This window comes from Pseudophryne corroboree, chromosome 8, assembly GCF_028390025.1.
Source record: "Pseudophryne corroboree isolate aPseCor3 chromosome 8, aPseCor3.hap2, whole genome shotgun sequence".
Classification (NCBI taxonomy): Eukaryota; Metazoa; Chordata; class Amphibia; order Anura; family Myobatrachidae; genus Pseudophryne; species Pseudophryne corroboree.
In genome coordinates this window covers 69,991,750-70,013,672 of record NC_086451.1, presented here as the reverse complement: position 1 = coordinate 70,013,672, position 21,923 = coordinate 69,991,750, and the positions used below count along the sequence as shown (strand labels likewise).

General features: G+C 47.0%; 1 protein-coding gene across 1 annotated transcript; it reads right to left on the bottom strand.

Moving 5' to 3' along the window:
* Positions 1-9,830: 9,830 nt before the first annotated feature.
* LOC134947496 (alpha/beta hydrolase domain-containing protein 17C-like) lies at positions 9,831-12,590 on the bottom strand. The gene is made up of 3 exons (XM_063935564.1): positions 11,739-12,590; positions 10,655-10,834; positions 9,831-10,326 (listed from the first exon to the last, which is right to left on the bottom strand). Exons 1-3 carry the CDS (start codon positions 12,221-12,223, stop codon positions 10,107-10,109), a joined length of 885 nt encoding a protein of 294 aa, XP_063791634.1. The 5' UTR covers positions 12,224-12,590; the 3' UTR covers positions 9,831-10,106.
* Between the last annotated feature and the right edge of the window lie 9,333 nt (positions 12,591-21,923).

The following is a 21,923-nucleotide window of genomic DNA, read 5'->3' as shown; positions in this document are numbered from 1 at the left end:
CACAATTGTGACATCATAGACTCTAGTCCCTGACCAGGGCTGCATTGTGACATCACGGACACTACTTTTCCCTGACCAGGGCTGCATTGTGACATCACAGACACTACTTGTCCCTGACCAGGGCTGCAGCCTGCACACAACTATCATTGTCATAGTGGTATTATTAGCTTATATGTGTATTGGGCATCTCTATAACTGTTGTATATAATGTTTATATATAGAATAAATGTAGCATTCATGTAATAAAGGTCGCCCCTATAATTATGGTCATACATGTAGAGTCTATTGCTCCCTGCGCCTTTCATTTTCCCGGAATAATTAAGACTTCGCTTTTACTTTATTGCTCAATAAAATATTGTGATATTTATTTATGTCTTTGTGAATATTACAGTGCAAAAGACTTAACATACATGAAAGTGAAAATTAAAAATAAAGATTGTGTAATAAAGTTTAAAATTGGTGCCCACATGTTATCATCCAAATGGTGTCTTATTATGCGTTGCCTAGTATGCCTATTGAATATGGAATAATTATAAATCGACTTGTTTTTTAGTGCCTAATTCACATATGTTATAGTATGTTAGCTGTCTTGTCATGCTCCTATCCAAAAATTGTTGAGACGTGCGAAGTCCAAACCCACAATTGCCTCATGGAGGGGATAATATTCCTCATTGATTGTATATGCAATAAAGTTAAGCCAGATATAGCTGTATTGGTGTCACTTACCTCATAATGACTATTACCCAAAAATAATATTTTTGTATTTATGGGCTGTGGGTACAGGTTATAAAGACTTTCATTTATTTAATTCACCAAGGCTCAGTTAGTACTGAGTAGCCATAAATATACAGTAATCTCCCCAATAATCATATATACCGGTTAGGGGTTCAGGGGGAAACGCAGGATTTTCATGGGGGGTTTCCCCCGTGTGTATGTATATATATATATATATATATATATATATATATATATATAAATAAGGTGCCGGCACTCCCTCCTAAAGCAGACAGTGCCCAGGTGCCTCCAAACAGGTCAGTGAACCTGATAGACAGTTTGATAAGGCAGTGGCACTCATGGGACTTGAAAATCAGAAATAAAGACTCAGGATACAGCGGTCACAGGTGAAATAATCTAAGTTTCAGTAATTTAATACTCATGCAAAAAATTGGCAAATCTCCGGGCCCGGACGGGTTCACGGCTCTCTACTACAAAAAAATTTCTGCCCTCCTCTCCCCCACCTTCACTCCCTGTTCAATAGGATTGTCCATGGCGACCCTTTTCCCCCTGAGATGCTAGAGGCTAGAATTGTGGTGATCCCCAAAGAAGGTAAGGATCCCCTTAACTGCGCTAGCTATCGCCCCATATCTCTCCTGAACTTAGACCTGAAAATCTTTGCTAAGATCCTGGCCAACCGCCTTAACCCATACCTCCCTTCCCTTGTTCACTACGACCAAGTGGGATTTATCCCGGGCCGCCAGGCGAGAGACAACACCAGACGTACTATTGACCTTATACATATCTCGAACTCCAGGAGATCCCCCACTATCATGCTCTCCTTAGATGCCAAAAAAGCATTTGACCGGATCTCCTGGGGATTTCTGAGACCCGCCTTGGAGGCCTATGGCCTGTCCGGTGGCTTTCTCACTAGCATCCTAGCATTATACTCCACCCCCACTGCCACCGTCCTAATCAATGGTATCCCATCTGCCCCACTTAGTATTTCCAATGGCACACGTCAGGGCTGCCCCCTCTCCCCCTTAATATTTGCCCTCATCATAGAACCCCTTGCCTCTCAAATTAGAGCACATCCGGATATACACGGAATACAGGTAGGCCCCACAGATCCTAAAATCTCCCTCTTCGCAGATGACATTCTACTTTCCATTACCCAGCCTCTCATCTCACTCCCAAACCTATTCTCAGTTCTACAAGCCTATAGCCTTATATCAGGATACAAGATCAACTACTCCAAATCTGAGGCCATGATACTCCATATCCCCCAACATGAGGCTGAGTCCCTTCGCGCCAACTTTAATTTTAAATGGCAAGCCCACGAAGATTAAATACTTAGGGATATACCTAACCCCTCGTTACGACTCCCTCTTTCGGGAAAACTTCCCACCCCTCCTTGCCAACACACTTGCCGACCTGACCTCTTGGAACAGTCTCTTCATCTTGTGGCTGGGCAGGATCATAGCAGTTAAAATGACCATAATCCCCAAATGGCTCTATCTTTTTCAGACCCTCCCAGTGGCGGTCCCGGCCTCCTTTCTCCGCACTATCCAACGAGCCCTTGTACGCTTTATTTGGAACCACAGACCTCCCCGCATTGCTGCCAACACTCTGAAAAGACCAACCTCCGCGGGAGGCAGAGGTCTTCCCGATGTCAAACTTTACTACCTAGCCTCCCATCTATCCCACATTGTCACTTCATATGCTCCTCCAGGATCGGTATCCTGGTTAGACATCGAGGCAGCCTTCATTGGCATCCCAGACCTGACCCCCTTATGGGGCCTCTCCTCCGCCTCCCGACCCCAACCTCTAAACTTCTCCCCACCATTAAATTCAACCTTAAAACCTGGGACACCCTCTCTCTGAAGAGGGGTCTCACTACTACACCCTCACCCTTGACCCCCATCTGGCAAAATCCCATGTTTCCCTCAGGACTCTCGATTACGAGGTCCCGGACGTGGATAACACTGGGCCTCAAATTCCCAATCAACTTTGCCGATCGGGGCCAATGGTTGTCCCTACCTGATCTCCAACAGAAAACCCCCTCACAACCACTTAATCCCTTTCAATTCCTACAAATACGCCATTTTCTAAGCTCTCTCCCCCCACCGCCTTACTTCGTGCCCTCACTCCCTTTGAAAGCCTATGTATCAACTCCCATTCCTCCAAAGGCATAATCTCCCAACTTTACTCTCTCCTATTAGAATCCTCCCTTCCCCTTTCCCGGCCCCATGAACTCGCATGGGAACGGCACCTCGGGCCCCCACCAGAAACTGAAGACTGGGAGGACATGAGACTAGGGATTGCTAAATGTTCCATTGCCACCGCTTTTAAGGAAACGGCCTACAAAGTTTACTACCGCTGGTACTACACTCCCGACCGCCTTAACAAATTTTTCCCGTCTTCCTCTCCGGCTTGCTGGAGGAACTGTGGGGCTAGAGGCACTATGCTCCACATATGGTGGACCTGCCCGGTCATCGTGCCCTTCTGGGACCTAGTCCACTCCCTCCTCAACTCGCTCCTAGAATCCCCTGTGCTGACAGATCCTTGGATCTCCTTACTGTGTTATCCCCCCCCCCCCCCCCGCTCCTCAATAAATTCTCCCAAAAGCTGACCTCACACATTCTGACGGCAGCAAAATCACTGATCGCCCTTAACTGGAAGAGCCCCTCCCCACCTTCCCTACTGTCCCCTAAAACTAAAATTTGGCACATCGCCTCAATGGAAAAGATCCCATACTACCTCCATGACCGGGGCCACATCTTCGAGCAGGTCTGGGCCCCCTGGTTCGCCGCCGAACGTAGTTAGCCATACCCCTCCTCCTGCTTCTGGCCCTCTCCGTAGACCCATGGGCACCTCCTACCATCCCTCTTTCCGGCATACCTCTTTCTCCTACCTCCTCTCTTTCTCTATCTTCTCTTCTTCCTTTGTCTTGTCTGTTCTCGCCTCCTTCCTGATTCCCCTACCTCCCCTTATTCTGATCTTGTTGTTCTCACGATATATATTATGTACAGACGCTACTGTGGTTCCCCCCCTCCCCTGTTCCTCTCCTCCTCCCTCCCTCCGCCCCCTCGAACCCCATGTTCAAACTCTATTGTTCTTTCTACACCGATTAACCCTGTTGTTTATTTGAAAATTTGTGGTCTATTCTGGACGCTGGCTATGTTGTCCGTCTGTCCCATGTACTCCTGTAATGTCTTCTCTATGTGCCTGACCACGTACAAATAAAGAATTTCAAAAAACAAAAACAAAACAGGTGTCAGTGCATCACTGCACTCGAGTCCTGGGAAGGATGGTGGCATCATACGAGGCCATTCCCTTCGGCAGGTTCCATGAGAGGACCTTCCAATGGGACTTACTGGACAAGTGGTCCGGATCACATCTTCAGATGCATCGGTTAATCACCCTGTCCCCCAGGGCCAGGATGTCACTCCAGTGGTGGCTGCAGAGTTCTCACCTTCTAGAGGGACGCAGATTCGGAATTCAGGACTGGGTCCTGGTGACCACGGACGCTAGCCTCCGAGGGTGGGGAGCAGTCACACAGGGAAGAAATTTCCAAGGTCTGTGGTCAAGTCAAGAGACTTGCCTTCACATCAACATCCTGGAACTAAGGGCCGTATACAATGCCCTACGTCAAGCGGAGCACTTGCTTCGCGACCAACCGGTTCTGATTCAGTCAGACAACATCACCGCAGTGGCTCAGGTGAACCGCCAAGGCGGCACAAGGAGCAGAGTGGCGGGGGCAGAAGCCACCAGAATTCTTCGCTGGGTGGAGAATCACGTAAGCTCTGTCACCAGTGTTCATCCCGGGAGTGGACAACTGGGAAGCAGACTTCCTCAACAGACACGACCTCCACCCGGGAGAGTGGGGACTTCATCAGAAAGTCTTCACACAGATCACATATCGGTGGGAACTGCCACAGGTGAACATGATGGCATCCCGCCTCAACAAAAAACTAGTATTGCGCCAGGTCAAGAGACTCTCAAGCAATAGCGGTAGACGCCCTGGTGACACCGTGGGTGTTCCAGTCGGTCTATGTATTTCCTCCTCTTCCTCTCATAGAGGATAATAAGAAAAGGAGGAGTGAGAACAATCCTCATTGTTCCAGATTGGCCACGAAGGACCTGGTATCCAAATCTGCGAGAAATGCTCACAGAGGACCCGTGGCCTCTTCCTCTAAGACAGGACCTGTTGCAACAGGGGCCCTGTCTGTTCCAAATCTTATTGCGGCTGCGTTTGACGGCATGGCGGTTGAACCCCGGATCCTAGCAGAAAAGGGCATTCCGGACGAGGTCATTCCTACGCGGATAAAGGCTAGAAAGGACGTGACAGCTAAACTTTATAACCGTATATGGCGAAAATATGTTTCTTGGGTGAGGCCAGGAATGATCCTACAGAGGTATTCCAGCTGGACCGTTTCCTTCACTTCCTACAGTCAGGAGTGAATTTGGGCCTAAAATTGGGCTCCATTAAGGTCCAGATTTCGGCCCTATCCATTTTCTTGCAAAAAGAGTTGGCTTCTCTACCAGAAGTTCAGACGTTTGTAATGGGAGTGCTGCATATTCAGCCTCCTTTTGTGCCTCCAGTGGCACCTTGGGATCTTAACATGGTGTTAAGTTTCCTGAAATCACACTGGTTTGAACCACTTAAAACGGAGGAGTTAAAATATCTCACGTGGAAGGTGGTCATGCTATTAGCCTGGACTTCGGCTAGGCGTGTGTCAGAATTAGCGGCTTTGTCACATAAAAGCCCCTATCTAGTTTTCCATATGGATAGAGCAGAATTGCGGACCTGTCCACAATTTCTGCCAAAAGTGGTGTCATCTTTTCATATGAACCAACCTATTGTGGTGCCTGTGGCTACTCGTGACTTGGAGGATTCCGAGTTACTGGATGGGGTCAGGGCTTTGAAGGTTTATGTAGCCAGAATGGCTAGAGTTAGGAAAACGGAGTCGCTGTTTATCCTGTATGCATCCAACAAGCTGGGTGCTTCTGCTTCAAAGCAAACTATTGCTCGCTGGATCGGTAACACGATTCAGCAGGCTCATTCTGCGGCTGGATTGCCGCTGCCAAAATCAGTTAAAGCCCATTCCACTAGGAAGGTGGGCTCTTCTTGGGCGGCTGCCCGAGGGGTCTCGGCATTACAACTATGCCGAGCTGCTATTTGGTCAGGTTCAAACACTTTTGCAAAGTTCTACAAGTTTGATACCATGGCTGATGAGGACCTGTTGTTTTCTCAATCGGTGCTGCAGAGTCATCCGCACTCTCCCGCCCATTTTGGGAGCTTTGGTATAATCCCCATGGTCCTTACGGAGTCCCCAGCATCCACTAGGACGTTATAAAAAATAAGATTTTACTTACCGGTAAATCTATTTCTCGTAGTCCGTAGTGGATGCGGGGCGCCCGTCCCAAGTGCGGACTTCTTCTGCAATACTTGTATATAGTTATTGCTGAAATAAGGGCTATGTTATTGTTGCATCAGAGTTGAACTGATGCTCTGTTGTTGTTCATACTGTTGACTGGGTAAGTTTATCACAAGTTATACGGTGTGATTGGTGTGGCTGGTATGTATCTTGCCCTGGATTACCAAAATCCTTTCCTTGTACTGTCAGCTCTTCCGGGCACAGTTTCTCTAGCTGGGGTCTGGGGCAGGGACATAGAGGGAGGAGCCAGAGCACACCAGAATCTAAATTCTTTCTTGAAGTGCCCTTGTCTCCTGCGGAGCCCGTCTATTCCCCATGCTCCTTACGGAGTCCCCAGCATCCACTACGGACTACGAGAAATAGATTTACCGGTAAGTAAAATCTTATTTTCACCCCCTTAGGAGAGGTTTATTTAAATTCTAATTACATAGTTTTCCTATTTCCCACCTGAAGACTACCTATGTTACATTTCAGCTTCGTAACATATCATAGTTACATAGTTGTTGAGGTTGAAAAAAGACAAATGTCCATCGAGTTCAACCTATTGTACATTACATAATTTTTTTTTTCATTTTATTTTTTTTAAAATATTAATTAAATGCTGTATCCCTGGATATTTTTTTCAGCTAGGAATTTATCTAATCCATATTTAAACTTATTGATTGTGTCCACCATTACTACTTTCTCTGGAAGAGAATTCAAAATCCTTACTGCTCTTACTGTGAAGAATCCTTTTCTCCATTGGGTATGGAATTTTTTCTCCTCTAACCTCAGTGGGTGTCCGCGTGTCCTATGTAGTGTTTTTTTGGTAAACAAATCGTTTGATAGATCCTTGTATTGTTCCTTAATGTATTTATAAATAGTAATGATGTCCCCTCTCAGTCGCCTCTTTTCCAGTGTGAACATATCAAGCCTTTTAAGTCTTTCCTCATAGTCCAATGCCTCTAACCCCTTAACCAGTTTGGTGGCTCTCCTCTGAACCCTTTCGAGTTCCAAGATATCTTTTTTATAATATGGTGCCTAAAACTGTACACAATATTCCAGGTGTGGTCTCACCAATGATTTATACTGCGGCAGGATTACACTCTCATCCCTTGTCTGCATACCCCGTTTTATACATGATAACACCTTATTAGCCTTTGCTGCTGCATTTTGACATTGCAAACTGCTACCAAGTTTATTATCAATGAGCACACCGAGATCCTTTTCAACTACCGTTATCCCTACATTTTCCCCATTTAGTTTATAAGCTGCCTAATTGTTCTTAGTCCCAAGGTGCATCACTTTCCATTTGTCTATATTGAACCTCATTCCCCATTTGTCTGCCCAGGCCTCCAGTCTAGTTAAGTCATTCTGTAGAGACTCAACATCCTTGTCTGAATTAATTATTCTACATAATTTAGTGTCATCTGCAAAAATTGACACTGTGCTTTCCAGTCCCTCACCTAGGTCATTAATGAATATATTAAACAGCAATGGCCCGAGTACTGAGCCCTGCGGTACCTAAGAGAATTAGTGATGAGTCAGTGAGTGAGTAAGTAAGGGTTTTCGCATTTATATATATATATATATATATATATATAGATAAATTACTATGCATAATATGCAACTATACTATGTGCCAGCACCTATTTGGCTTAGTCACCTATGGGGTATATTCCATTACTGTCCGATGGAGAGGATCCGACAGTTCCTTATTCAATGTGCAGGTGTTTTCTCCTACTTTTGTCCCGTTTTTTGACATGCCAATACGACTTTTTTTAAAAGTCGGATTGGCATATATACATATACACACAGACACATATATTCATATAAAGCACACACACACACACACACACACACACACACACACAATCACCTATAGCATACACACACACTATATATATGTATATATACATATACAAAGCCACATATAAATACACACACAGCCACATATAAATACACACAGCCACTTAAATACATACAAATGTAGCCACGCCTGCCAGTGCAGCCAGTCTTTGCAGGCATGGGTCAACCTCAAATCGATGCCTTTGCTATTTAATTAAGACTGCATAGTGGGGTGGCACCACACACATGCTGGGCGGCCTTGCCCTGTGCTTGGTGGCCCCCAGCATGTGAGTAGATGGATGCAGATCTTGCTGCGGTATGAAGATCTGCATCCATCTCTGAATAACCCCCAATGCTCATTGTTTTATCACTTCCACCCATATAAATAAGACGTGTGACCCTGGCTGATCCTCTTACCCTAGTTGTCTTTGTATTTATGTTTCTGTTGTTTACGAAATGGCAGGGCCGTAACTACGTGTGTGCCAAGTGGGCTTGGCACACAGCGTAGTTGCCCTGAGGGCGCATGGCCAGCGGCATGTAATGAGTAAAATTGACTCATTACATGCCGCCTCTGAAGTCTGCGCCGTGCGCCGCCGCCGCACTGGGGAGGAGAGCTACAGCGCCGGGCAGCGGAGAAGGAGTGAGGGGGACTGGAGCCGCAGCGGCGCTTACTACCAATGAAATAGCGCTGCTGCGGCTCCAGTCCCCCTCCCTCCTCCTCCTTCTCCGATGCCTGCACCGAGGGAGCTGCACGAGGAGCCTGGCAAGTATGTCTCTCTCTCTCTCTCTCTCTCTCTCTCTCAGAGGGACACCGTCTGCCATAATGTGTAAAAAGGGGGCCTAGCTGCCGCAATGTGTAAAAAGGGGGACTGGCTGACGCAATGTGTAAAAAGGGGGACTGGCTGCCGTAATGTGTAAAAAGGGGGACTGGCTGCCGCAATGTGTAAAAAGGGGGACTGGCTGCCGTAATGTGTAAAAAGGGGGACTGGCTGCCGCAATGTGTAAAAAGGGGGAATGGCTGCCGTAATGTGTAAAAGGGGGACTGGCTACCACAATGTGTATAAAGGGGGACACCGTCTGCCGTAATGTGTAAAAACGGGGACGCTGTCTGCTGTGATGTGTAAAAAGGGGACGCTGTCTGCCGTAATGTTAAAAAAGGGGATGCTGTCTGCTGTAATGTGTAAAAAGGGGGATGCTGTCTGTCGTCATGTGTAAAAAAGGGGACGCTGTCTGCCGTAATGTGTAAAAAGGGGACGCTGTCTGCCGTAATGTGTAAAAAAGGGGACGCTGTCTGCCGTAATGTGTAAAAAAGGGGACGCTGTCTGCCGTAATGTGTAAAAAGGGGGACTGTCTGCTGTAATGTGTAAAAAGGAGGACTGTCTGCTGTAATGTGTAAAAAGGGGGACTTTCTGCTGTAATGTGTAAAAAGGGGGACACTGTCTGCTGTAATGTGTAAAAGTCGCTCTACCTGGTGTAGTGGCGCTACTGTGCAGCATAATTGAATAATGGAGACTACTGTGCACCATAGTATGAATTGCTATTATTTTGTGGCCACGCCCCTTCCCCATGAAGCCATGCCCCAATATATTTTTGCGCGCCTACGGCGCGCACTGCCCCTGTCTTACATGGGTGGGGGGCGCCAATGTCTTTTCTTGCACACAGCGCTAAAATGCCTAGTTACGGCACTGCAAAATGGTGCTGATATTGATGGCAAATACTTATGGATCTCTTGATATTTGTTTTTTCTTGAAAATCCCAAAAAATACATAATAATTTTTTTTTTTTTTTTTTAAAAGAACCACTTGGCCCTTCTAGGCTGCCCTAAACAAATGTACATGAACACACACATTAGGGTTAATTGTTGTTTAATTTTTAGTTGGGAACAATAACCCAACGGTATATTTTTGAATTGTGGGAGGAAACCGGAGTACCCGGAGGAAACCCACGCCAGCACGCGGAGAATATACAAACTCCATGATGACAATTGGGAGCTCTCTGGCACAGGAGTGCTCCCATGGACGTCCTTTTATAGGTGTTTAACTTATGGTGTCAATGTGACGTCTCATTTTTGGCGTGCTGGCCCTTTAAATCCTGCAGAGAGTGGTATGCTCGATGGTCGGAGCTTCAGAATGTGGGCAGCTCCTTGTAGAAGAAATACTGGAGTCTCTTTATATATTGCTTGAAAGTCTCTAAATCATTGTGCCCACCTCCTTTCACCCAGAGTGGCATCACTGTGTTTGGGCAACGCTCATACAATCCCAGCCCGTGGCTAAAGTCCACAATCTCATCTTCTGTGCCATGAATGATGAGCACCGGACAGGTCACCTTAGAGATTTTGTTGATGCTGCAAAGGACAAAGTACAATGGAATTATACAACAGAAACAGCATGGAGCTATTACACATGTAAAAGGGGGATGCAGGTAATATAACGACTGTCGGGATCCCGGTGTTCAGAGGACCGATGCCGGAATCTTGACAGCCGGTAAAATGACAGTGGTTGGAATCCTGACCGCAGACCACTATTCCCAGCCAATTGGCTGGTACTTTATCTCCAATGACTTTATCTCCATCCAAGGGTTAGTAAATAGACCCCTTAAACTTGTTTCTATTATGCAGTACTAAATTCCACAGGTAACAAACAACTTATTATAAAAGCACAGCATTGTCTTACCTGGGAAAGGGGTCACAGCAGCAGGTCCTCTGTATGTTAGGAGAAAAGACCCGTAACCCTGACATGAGCGGTGAGTGTAGGATTACTGCAGCGCATTTATAGCGGGTGGCAAGGTCCACTGCAGCTGCCGTCCCAATGCTCTGCCCATACAGAACGATCTTCTCAGCCGGGACTCCATATCTGTAGAGATAAAGCAGAAGATTTAGAAAAATCTAATGACATCACTACTATTGTAGTTCCTTATGAATAACTTCTATATAACGGCGTTATATCTGAACTAAACACACGGATCACTTATATGAGTGATAGACAGTGTACGCGTGGAACAGGACTACATAGGTTATGCACATTTACCTAGTTACAGCCAGCTAGGACCACTAAGGAGCTAGGGTAGGGGTGCACCCAGTCACATTGGAAGGAAATATCCTAAGCTTTGGGTGCCATCAGCAATGTGTTTCATACAGGTGGTTACCTGGTCCCTGGGATTTGTCCAGCCCAGCTTAATAACCAACAAAATGGAACACAGAAACAAAATGGGGCAGGCTCTATGTGTGATCAGGTGGTAGGAAGCTATAGTGTTTCCTGTGAGACTGAATGACTAGTAATATAACATGGCAAGTGAGGAGAGGAAAATATGGCAGAAATACAGGTCTTGGCAGAAGCCACAACTGACCTACAGCTACTTTGGACATAGTTTCTGCTTAATGACAAATGTGTTTACTTTACAATGAGGAAAACAATATTGTATATTTGTCTGAGACCCTAAACCGGTGTCAGACCCTAAGTAACCTACACATCTTATTACAATAGTCTAGCAAAGCACATATTGTGGTATATTTCCAGTGCTTGTACACATTGTGTTACTGCAAATTGTGCTCCTGGTGTGACTGTATTTACCTTTTATTTTAGGGCTGGACAAAACCCACTGTCTCTATATAGGCAAACCCCAATATATCAGTTACCTTTATCTAATCAGTTCATGTGATGAGTGGAGTATACAGACTAACAGGAGCACAATACACAGCATATACACTCCCCTATGTAGTAAATAAACATATATGTGACCCAGGACAACCAAACATACCGGGTCCTCAGGGCGTGCCAGGCTGCCTCGATGTCAGCGTATAAGTTCTCCTCGCTCGGCTTGCCGCTGCTCGCCCCGTAGCCTGAGTAATCATATGAGAAAATATTGCATCCGATCTTTGAGCCGAGGTCATAGTAGCTGCTGCACATCTCGCCTAGGTCACAAGCATTGGCATGGGAGTAAAGTATGGTGTACCGGCTCCCAGGGGCGCAGCGGATGTACATGCAGCTCAGTCTGTTACCATGCTTGGTGGTACAGTAGAAAGTCTCCATCTCATCCAGTATCTGCTGGGAGTATGGCCAGTTAGCACTCTCTGACAGGTGTAGTTTGCATACAGGAGGTAGGTCATGGGCCTGTGAGGCCTCCGTCTCCTGCAGCGTGTACGTTGGCTCTGGAGGGTGAAAGGCCACTTTGGAGGTGATCCAGTTCGCCAACGGTTTGAAGCAAATGGTGGAGATCAGCTTCTTCAATGAAAATCCGGACATCTCCGGTCACTGTACAGGGGCTAGGCCCCTGTCTTAACACTTATATAATACTTATTACTAATATTAAAACTTATTACTAAAATAATGAAAACAACTAAACTATAAACTTAACTAAACTATTAGCTTAACAGCAGTGATGAACCTCCTCCACTGATGTCAGCAAAGCAACTGCTCTGTCTGAGTAACATCCAAGTGGATATGAGGTTATGACACAATTGTGACATCATAGACTCTAGTCCCTGACCAGGGCTGCATTGTGACATCACGGACACTACTTTTCCCTGACCAGGGCTGCATTGTGACATCACAGACACTACTTGTCCGTGACCAGGGCTGCAGCCTGCACACAACTATCATTGTCATAGTGGTATTGTTAGCTTATATGTGTATTGGGCATCTCTATAACTGTTGTATATAATGTTTATAATAAGAATTTACTTACCGATAATTCTATTTCTCGTAGTCCGTAGTGGATGCTGGGGACTCCGTAAGGACCATGGGGAAAGCGGCTCCGCAGGAGACTGGGCACATCTAAAGAAAGCTTTAGGACTATGTGGTGTGCACTGGCTCCTCCCCCTATGACCCTCCTCCAAGCCTCAGTTAGGATACTGTGCCCGGACGAGCGTACACAATAAGGAAGGATTTTGAATCCCGGGTAAGACTCATACCAGCCACACCAATCACACCGTATAACTTGTGATCTGAACCCAGTTAACAGCATGATAACAGAGGAGCCTCTAGAAAAGATGGCTCACTACAGCAATAACCCGATTTTTTGGTAACAATAACTATGTACCAGTATTGCAGACAATCCGCACTTGGGATGGGCGCCCAGCATCCACTACGGACTACGAGAAATAGAATTATCGGTAAGTAAATTCTTATTTTCTCTAACGTCCTAAGTGGATGCTGGGGACTCCGTAAGGACCATGGGGATTATACCAAAGCTCCCAAACGGGCGGGAGAGTGCGGATGACTCTGCAGCACCAAATGAGAGAACTCCAGGTCCTCCTCAGCCAGGGTATCAATTTTGTAGAATTTTACAAACGTATTTGCTCCTGACCAAGTAGCTGCTCGGCAAAGTTGTAGAGCCGAGACCCCTCGGGCAGCCGCCCAAGATGAGCCCACCTTCCTTGTGGAGTGGGCATTTACAGATTTTTAGCTGTGGCAGGCCTGCCACCGAAAGTGCAAGCTGAATTGTACTACAAATCCAACGAGCAATAGTCTGCTTAGAAGCAGGAGCACCCAGCTTGTTGGGTGCATACAGGATAAACAGCGAGTCAGTTTTCCTGACTCCAGCCGTCCTGGAAACATATATTTTCAGGGCCCTGACAGCGTCTAGCAACTTGGAGTCCTCCAAGTCCCTAGTAGCCGCAGGCACCACAATAGGTTGGTTCAGGTGAAACGCTGAAACCACCTTAGGGAGAAACTGAGGACGAGTCCTCAATTCCGCCCTGTCCGAATGGAAAATCAGATAAGGGCTTTTACAGGATAAAGCCGCCAATTCTGACACGCGCCTGGCCCAGGCCAGGGCCAACAGCATGACCACATTCCATGTGAGATATTTTAACTCCACAGATTTAAGTGGTTCAAACCCATGTGACTTTTGGAACCCAAAAACTACATTGAGATCCCAAAGTGCCACTGAAGGCACAAAAGGAGGCTGTATATGCAGTACCCCTTTTACAAACGTCTGAACTTCAGGAACTGAAGCTAGTTCTTTTTGGAAGAAAATTGACAGGGCCGAAATTTGAACCTTAATGGACCCCAATTTCAGGCCCATAGACACTCCTGTTTGCAGGAAATGTAGGAAACGACTCAGTTGAATTTCCTCCGTCGGGCCTTACTGGCCTCGCACCACGCAACATATTTTCGCCAAATGCGGTGATAATGTTTTGCGGTTACATCCTTCCTGGCTTTGATCAGGATAGGGATGACTTCATCCGGAATGCCTTTTCCGGATCCGGCGTTCAACCGCCATGCCGTCAAACGCAGCCGCGGTAAGTCTTGGAACAGACAGGGTCCTTGCTGGAGCAGGTCCCTTCTTAGAGGTAGAGGCCACGGATCCTCCGTGAGCATCTCTTGAAGTTCCGGTTACCAAGTCCTTCTTGGCCAATCCGGAGCCACGAATATAGTGCTTACTCCTCTCCATCTTATCAATCTCAGTACCTTGGGTATGAGAGGCAGAGGAGGGAACACATACACTGACTGGTACACCCACGGTGTTACCAGAACGTCTACAGCTATTGCCTGAGGGTCCCTTGACCTGGCGCAATACCTGTCGAGTTTTTCCCAACGGTTTATAATCATGTGGAAGACTTCTGGGTGAAGTCCCCACTCTCCCGGGTGGAGGTCGTGCTGAGGCAGTCTGCTTCCCAGTTGTCCACTCCCGGAATGAATACTGCTGACAGTGCTATCACATGATTTTCCGCCCAGCGAAGAATCCTTGCAGCTTCTGCCATTGCCCTCCTGCTTCTTGTGCCACCCTGTCTGTTTACGTGGGTGACTGCCGTGATGTTGTCCGACTGGATCAACACCGGCTGACCTTGAAGCAGAGGTCTTGCTAAGCTTAGAGCATTGTAAATGGCCCTTAGCTTCAGGATATTTATGTGAAGTGATGTCTCCAGACTTGACCATAAGCCTTGGATATTCCTTCCCTGTGTGACTGCTCCCCAGCCTCGCAGGCTGGCATCCGTGGTCACCAGGACCCAGTCCTGAATGCCGAATCTGCGGCCCTCTAGAAGATGAGCACTCTGCAACCACCACAGGAGGGACACCCTTGTCCTTGGTGACAGGGTTATCCGCTGATGCATCTGAAGATGCGACCCGGACCATTTGTCCAGCAGGTCCCACTGGAAAGTTCTTGCGTGGAATCTGCCGAATGGGATTGCTTCGTAGGAAGCCACCATTTTACCCAGAACCCTTGTGCATTGATGCACTGAGACTTGGCTCGGTTTTAGGAGGTTCCTGACTAGCTCGGATAACTCCCTGGCTTTCTCCTCCGGGAGAAAAGCCTTTTTCTGGACTGTGTCCAGGATCATCCCTAGGAACAGAAGACAAGTCGTCGGAACCAGCTGCGATTTTGGAATATTGAGAATCCAATCGTGCTGCCGCAACACTACCTGAAATAGTGCTACACCGACCTCCAACTGTTCCCTGGATCTTACCCTTATCAGGGAATCGTCCAAGTAAAGGATAACTAAAATTGCCTTCCTTCGAAGGAATATCATCATTTCGGCCATTACCTTGGTAAAGACCCGGGGTGCCGTGGACCATCCATACGGCAGCGTCTGAACTGATAGTGACAGTTCTGTACCATAAACCTGAGGTACCCTTGATGAGAAGGGTAAATTTTGACATGAAGGTAAGCATCCTTGATGTCCCGAGACATCATGTAGTCCCCTTCTTCCAGGTTCGCAATCACTGCTCTGAGTGACTCAATCTTGAATTTGAACCTCTGTATGTAAGTGTTCAAAGATTTTAGATTTAGAATCGGTCTCACCGAGCCGTCCGGCTTCGGTACCACAACAGTGTGGAATAATACCCCGTTCCCTGTTGCAGGAGGGGTACCTTGTTATCACCTGCTGGGAATACAGCTTGTGAATGGCTTCCAAAACAGTCTCCATGTCAGAAGGAGACATTGGTAAAGCCGACTTTAGGAAACGGCGAGGGGGAGACGTCTCGAATTCTAATTTGTACCCCTGAGATATCACCTGAAGGATCCAGGGGTCTACTTGCGAGTGAGCCCACTGCGCGCTGAAATTCATTGAGACGGGCCCCCCACCGTGCCTGATTCTGCTTGTAAGGCCCCAGCGTCATACTGAGGGCTTGGCAGAGGCGGGAGAGGGTTTCTGTTCCTGGGAATTTCTGCAGCCTTTTTCCTCTCCCTCTGTCACGGGGCAGAAATGAGGAATCTTTTGCCCGCTTGTCCACGAAAAGACTGCGCCTGATAATACGGCGTCTTCTCATGTTGAGAGGCGACCTGAGGTACAAACGTGGATTTCCCAGCTGTTGCCGTGGCCACCAGGTCTGAAAGACCGACCCCAAATAACTCCTCCCTTTAATAAGGCAATACTTCCAAATGCCGTTTGGAATACGCATCACCTGACCACTGACGTGTCCATAACCCTCTACTGGTAGAAATGAACAACGCACTTAGACTTGATGCCAGTCGGCAAATATTCCGCTGTGCATCACGCATATATAGAAATGCATCTTTTAAATGCTCTATAGGCAATAATATACTGTCCCTATCTAGGGTATCAATATTTTCAGTCAGGGAATCTGACCACGCCAACCCAGCACTGCACATCCAGGCTGAGGCGATTGCTGGTCGCAGTATAACACCAGTATGTGTGTAAATACATTTTAGGATACCCTCCTGCTTTCTATCAGCAGGATCCTTAAGGGCGGCCATCTCAGGAGAGGGTAGAGCCCTTACAAGCGTGTGAGCGCTTTATCCCCCCTAGGGGGTGTTTCCCAACGCACCCTAACCTCTGGCGGGAAAGGATATAATGCCAATAACATTTTAGAAATTATCAGTTGTTATCGGGGGAAAACCACGCATCATCACACACCTCATTTAATTTCTCAGATTCAGGAAAACTACAGGTAGTTTTTCCTCACCGAACATAATACCCCTTTTTGGTGGTACTCGTATTATCAGAAATGTGTAAAACATTTTTCATTGCCTCAATCATGTAACGTGTGGCCCTACTGGAAGTCACATTTGTCTCTTCACCGTCGACACTGGAGTCAGTATCCGTGTCGGCGTCTATAACTGCCATCTGAGGTAACGGGCGCTTTAGAGCCCCTGACGGCCTATGAGACGTCTGGACAGGCCCAAGCTGAGTAGCCGGCTGTCTCATGTCAACCACTGTCTTTTATACAGAGCTGACACTGTCATGTAATTCCTTCCAACAGTTCATCCACTCAGGTGTCGACCCCCTAGGGGGTGACATCACTATTACAGGCAATCTGCTCCGTCTCCACATCATTTTTCTCCTCATACATGTCGACACAAATGTACCGACATACAGCACACACACAGGGAATGCTCTGATAGAGGACAGGACCCCACTAGCCCTTTGGGGAGACAGAGGGAGAGTTTGCCAGCACACACCAGAGCGCTATATATATACAGGGATAACCTTATATAAGTGTTTTTCCCCTTATAGCTGCTGTTTTATTTAATACTGCGCGTAATTAGTGCCCCCCCTCTCTTTTTTAACCCTTTCTGTAGTGTAGTGACTGCAGGGGAGAGACAGGGAGCTTCCCTCCAACGGAGCTGTGAGGGAAAATGGCGCCAGTGTGCTGAGGAGATAGGCTCCGCCCCCTTATCGGCGGCCTTATCTCCCGTTTTTCTATGTATTTTGGCAGGGGTTAAATGCATCCATATAGCCCAGGAGCTATATGTGATGCATTCTTTTGCCATCCAAGGTGTTTATTATTGCGTCTCAGGGCGCTCCCCCCCAGCGCCCTGCACCCTCAGTGACCGGAGTGTGAAGTGTGCTGAGAGCAATGGTGCACAGCTGCAGTGCTGTGCGCTACCTTGTTGAAGACAGGACGTCTTCTGCCGCCGATTTTCCGGACCTCTTCTGCCTTCTGGCTCTGTAAGGGGGCCGGCGGCGCGGCTCTGGGACCCATCCAGGCTGGGCCTGTGATCGTCCCTCTGGAGCTAATGTCCAGTAGCCTAAGAAGCCCAATCCACTCTGCACGCAGGTGAGTTCGCTTCTTCTCCCCTTAGTCCCTCGATGCAGTGAGCCTGTTGCCAGCAGGTCTCACTGAAAATAAAAAACCTAAACTAAAACTTTCACTAAGAAGCTCAGGAGAGCCCCTAGTGTGCACCCTTCTCGTTCGGGCACAGAGATCTAACAGAGGCTTGGAGGAGGGTCATAGGGGGAGGAGCCAGTGCACACCACATAGTCCTAAAGCTTTCTTTAGATGTGCCCAGTCTCCTGCGGAGCCGCTTTCCCCATGGTCCTTACGGAGTCCCCAGCATCCACTTAGGACGTTAGAGAAATATAGAATAAATGTAGCATTCATGTAATAAAGGTCGCCCCTATAATTATGGTCATACATGTAGAGTCTATTGCTCCCTGCGCCTTTCATTTTCCCGGAATAATTAAGACTTCGCTTTTACTTTATTGCTCAATAAAATATTGTGATATTTATTTATGTCTTTGTGAATATTACAGTGCAAAAGACTTAACATACATGAAAGTGAAAATTAAAAATAAAGATTGTGTAATAAAGTTTAAAATTGGTGCCCACATGTTATCATCCAAATGGTGTCTTATTATGCGTTGCCTAGTATGCCTATTGAATATGGAATAATTATAAATCGACTTGTTTTTTAGTGCCTAATTCACATATGTTATAGTATGTTAGCTGTCTTGTCATGCTCCTATCCAAAAATTGTTGAGACGTGCGAAGTCCAAACCCACAATTGCCTCATGGAGGGGATAATATTCCTCATTGATTGTATATGCAATAAAGTTAAGCCAGATATAGCTGTATTGGTGTCACTTACCTCATAATGACTATTACCCAAAAAGAATATTTTTGTATTTATGGGCTGTGGGTACAGGTTATAAGGACTTTCATTTATTTCATTCACCAAGGCTCAGTTAGTACTGAGTAGCCATAAATATACAGTAATCTCCCCAATAATCATATATACCGGTTAGGGGTTCAGGGGGAAACGCAGAATTTCATGGGGGGTTTCCCCCGTGTGTATGTATATATATATATATATATATAAATAAGGTGCCGGCACTCCCTCCTAAAGCAGACAGTGCCCAGGTGCCTCCAAACAGGTCAGTGAACCTGATAGACAGTTTGATAAGGCAGTGGCACTCACGGGACTTGAAAATCAGAAATAAAGACTCAGGATACAGCGGTCACAGGTGAAATAATCTAAGTTTCAGTAATTTAATACCGTCTTCAGGACCCTGAAGACGGTGTTAAATTACCGAAACGTAGATTTTCAAGTCCCGTGAGTGCCACTGCCGTATCGAACTTACACATTGATTTTCTTCTGGGTTAGGCTATTAGGGTTGGTTTAGTGGTTTAGGTTAGGGTATTAGGGACAGTTTAGGGGTCTAGGCTAGTGTTTTGGGTATTAGAGCTAGTAGGGGTTTGGGTGAGGGCATTAGGGGTAGGGTATTAGGCTTGGTACAGTGGCCTGGGCCAGATTAAGTGTTTGGTTTAGGGGCTAAGGCATTGGGGACAGGGCATCAGGGTTGCTTCATTGGGTTGGTTTAGCGGTTTGGTTCAAGGACTAGGGCATTGGGGTTAGTCTAGTGGTTTCGGGTAGGGCACCATGTATAGGGTACCAGGGACTAGAGGCTATGGCCAGGGTGAGGTTTGGGTTATCTCCACCTATTCTACACTATGTACAACCAACTTGTGCCCCCTATTTTGCACTGTGTACCCACCTTATTTTCTAATATTCTACACCATGTCTTATTAGTGGTTACTTACTGTTTCATGTACAGAGTGTAGACTTCCTGTTGTGATAAATTCATTACACTAGCTTGCTCAGACACATGGTGCTACCTAATTGGCTGGCCACAGGACAGGTACAGCTGAGGAGCTCAGAGGTGTAATCACTGTGCTGCTACTTTGTCAAACAATGATCCGATCGGCAGTGGTGGGCTGCTGCTCCTCCCCAACTCACTGCTGCACCCCTCTCCCACTCGTGGCGAACCCCCCTACCCCACTCGTGGATGCCTCCCTCCACCCCCGATGTCGGACTCTGCTCGTAGATGCCTCCCTCCACTTCATAGACAGACCTTCCTTCCCCACTCACGGGTGCAGCCCCCCTGCCTCCTCTCTCAGCTTAAACCACCCTTCCCCAATGCTGGTGCGCCCTTCCCCCGCTCTCTGCCACAGCCATCTGTGGCACCTTAACAAAAAGGTTGATGCCACACCAGGCTGCCGACAACTTCAATAACGGCAGCGGTTGACCTGCGCCCAGTGAGAGACAGAGACCAGGTTCAACCCACCGTGTACGCCACCGCACCTCCCTCCTCACCTTTTGTCCGTCGCTGCGCTGTAGCCAAGGAGCTACTGTATGCGGTACAGCAGCTTCCCTGAACGCGGTACCTCTGTGACAACCCCTGCCACGATCCCTGTCTGTAGACCCGATGGCAGCGCTGTGGCTGCATCTAAAAACATCAGCGCGGCAGCAGCATCGATCGGCCTGGCGAGGGTGGAGGGTTCTAAGCATGCAGCATAGGCCAGTTACATTGGTCATCTGAGCCAATACATCGGCGCAAAGGGGGGGTTTCCAGGTACTCAGAAACCCCCCCTGCGTGCGCGTATGGGGTTTTAGACTAAATAGATGTATGTACTATTAGGAGTAATTTCTATATAGATAAGACAGGGTAGGTCTTATATAACATTAAACTTTGTAAATGTATTGATAATGTAATTATAACTTCCTTAGATTATTACCACAGGCAGATTGTGAGTTACATTACCACAATATATTTAATTGAATTGCCTACTCCAGTGGCTCTCAAACTGTGTGCCGTGGCACCCTGGGGTGTCTCAGGACACTTGCAGGGGAGCCTTGGATTGGTGGTCCAGGACCAATTCAAATAACTTATGGTCAATGTAATAAACAAAACCAGTGCTGGTGGCTGCAAGTCATAAACTATGAGGAGAAATAGAAGCAGATCTTTCCCTCACCACATAATTGAACCTAAGGATGACATATAAGCACAACTAATATTGAATTTAATATTTCTTTCTAAATATTGCAATAAGACACTTTTGGCCTAGCGGTGCCAAGAAACAAAAGCTGATACTCTAGGGCGCCGTGATTTCAAAAAGTTTGGGAACCATTGGCCTACTTCTATTGGAAATGGCACTAGAACACAAAAATGTATTTCTATGAGAGATATTGGGCCCAATTCAGATCTGATCGCTGCAGTGTGTTTTTGCACAGAGGGCAATTTTTGAACTACTGCGCGTGTGTATGCACCACAATGCGCTTGTGCGTCACTAAACAGCGACAGGATGGTGAGAAAATTTAGATCACAGGGCTGTTTGCAAGGTAATTGACAGACAGAGGACGTTTGTGGGTGGTAACTGGCCGTTTTCAGGGCGTGTTCGGAAAAACGCAGGCGTGCCCAAGCATTTTCTAGGCAGGTGTGTGATGTCAGCTCCGGCCCCCGATCAGCCTGTTTGGATCGCACTGTAGGAGTAAGTCCTGAGCTACGCAAACACTGCACACACTACACAGTATAGAAAATAAGAATTTACTTACCGATAATTCTATTTCTCGTAGTCCGTAGTGGATGCTGGGGACTCCGTCAGGACCATGGGGAATAGCGGCTCCGCAGGAGACAGGGCACAAAAGTAAAAGCTTTAGGATCAGGTGGTGTGCACTGGCTCCTCCCCCTATGACCCTCCTCCAAGCCTCAGTTAGGATACTGTGCCCGGACGAGCGTACACAATAAGGAAGGATTTTGAATCCCGGGTAAGACTCATACCAGCCACACCAATCACACTGTACAACCTGTGATCTGAACCCAGTTAACAGCATGATAACAGCGGAGCCTCTGAAAAGATGGCTCACAACAATAATAACCCGATTTTTGTAACAATAACTATGTACAAGTATTGCAGACAATCCGCACTTGGGATGGGCGCCCAGCATCCACTACGGACTACGAGAAATAGAATTATC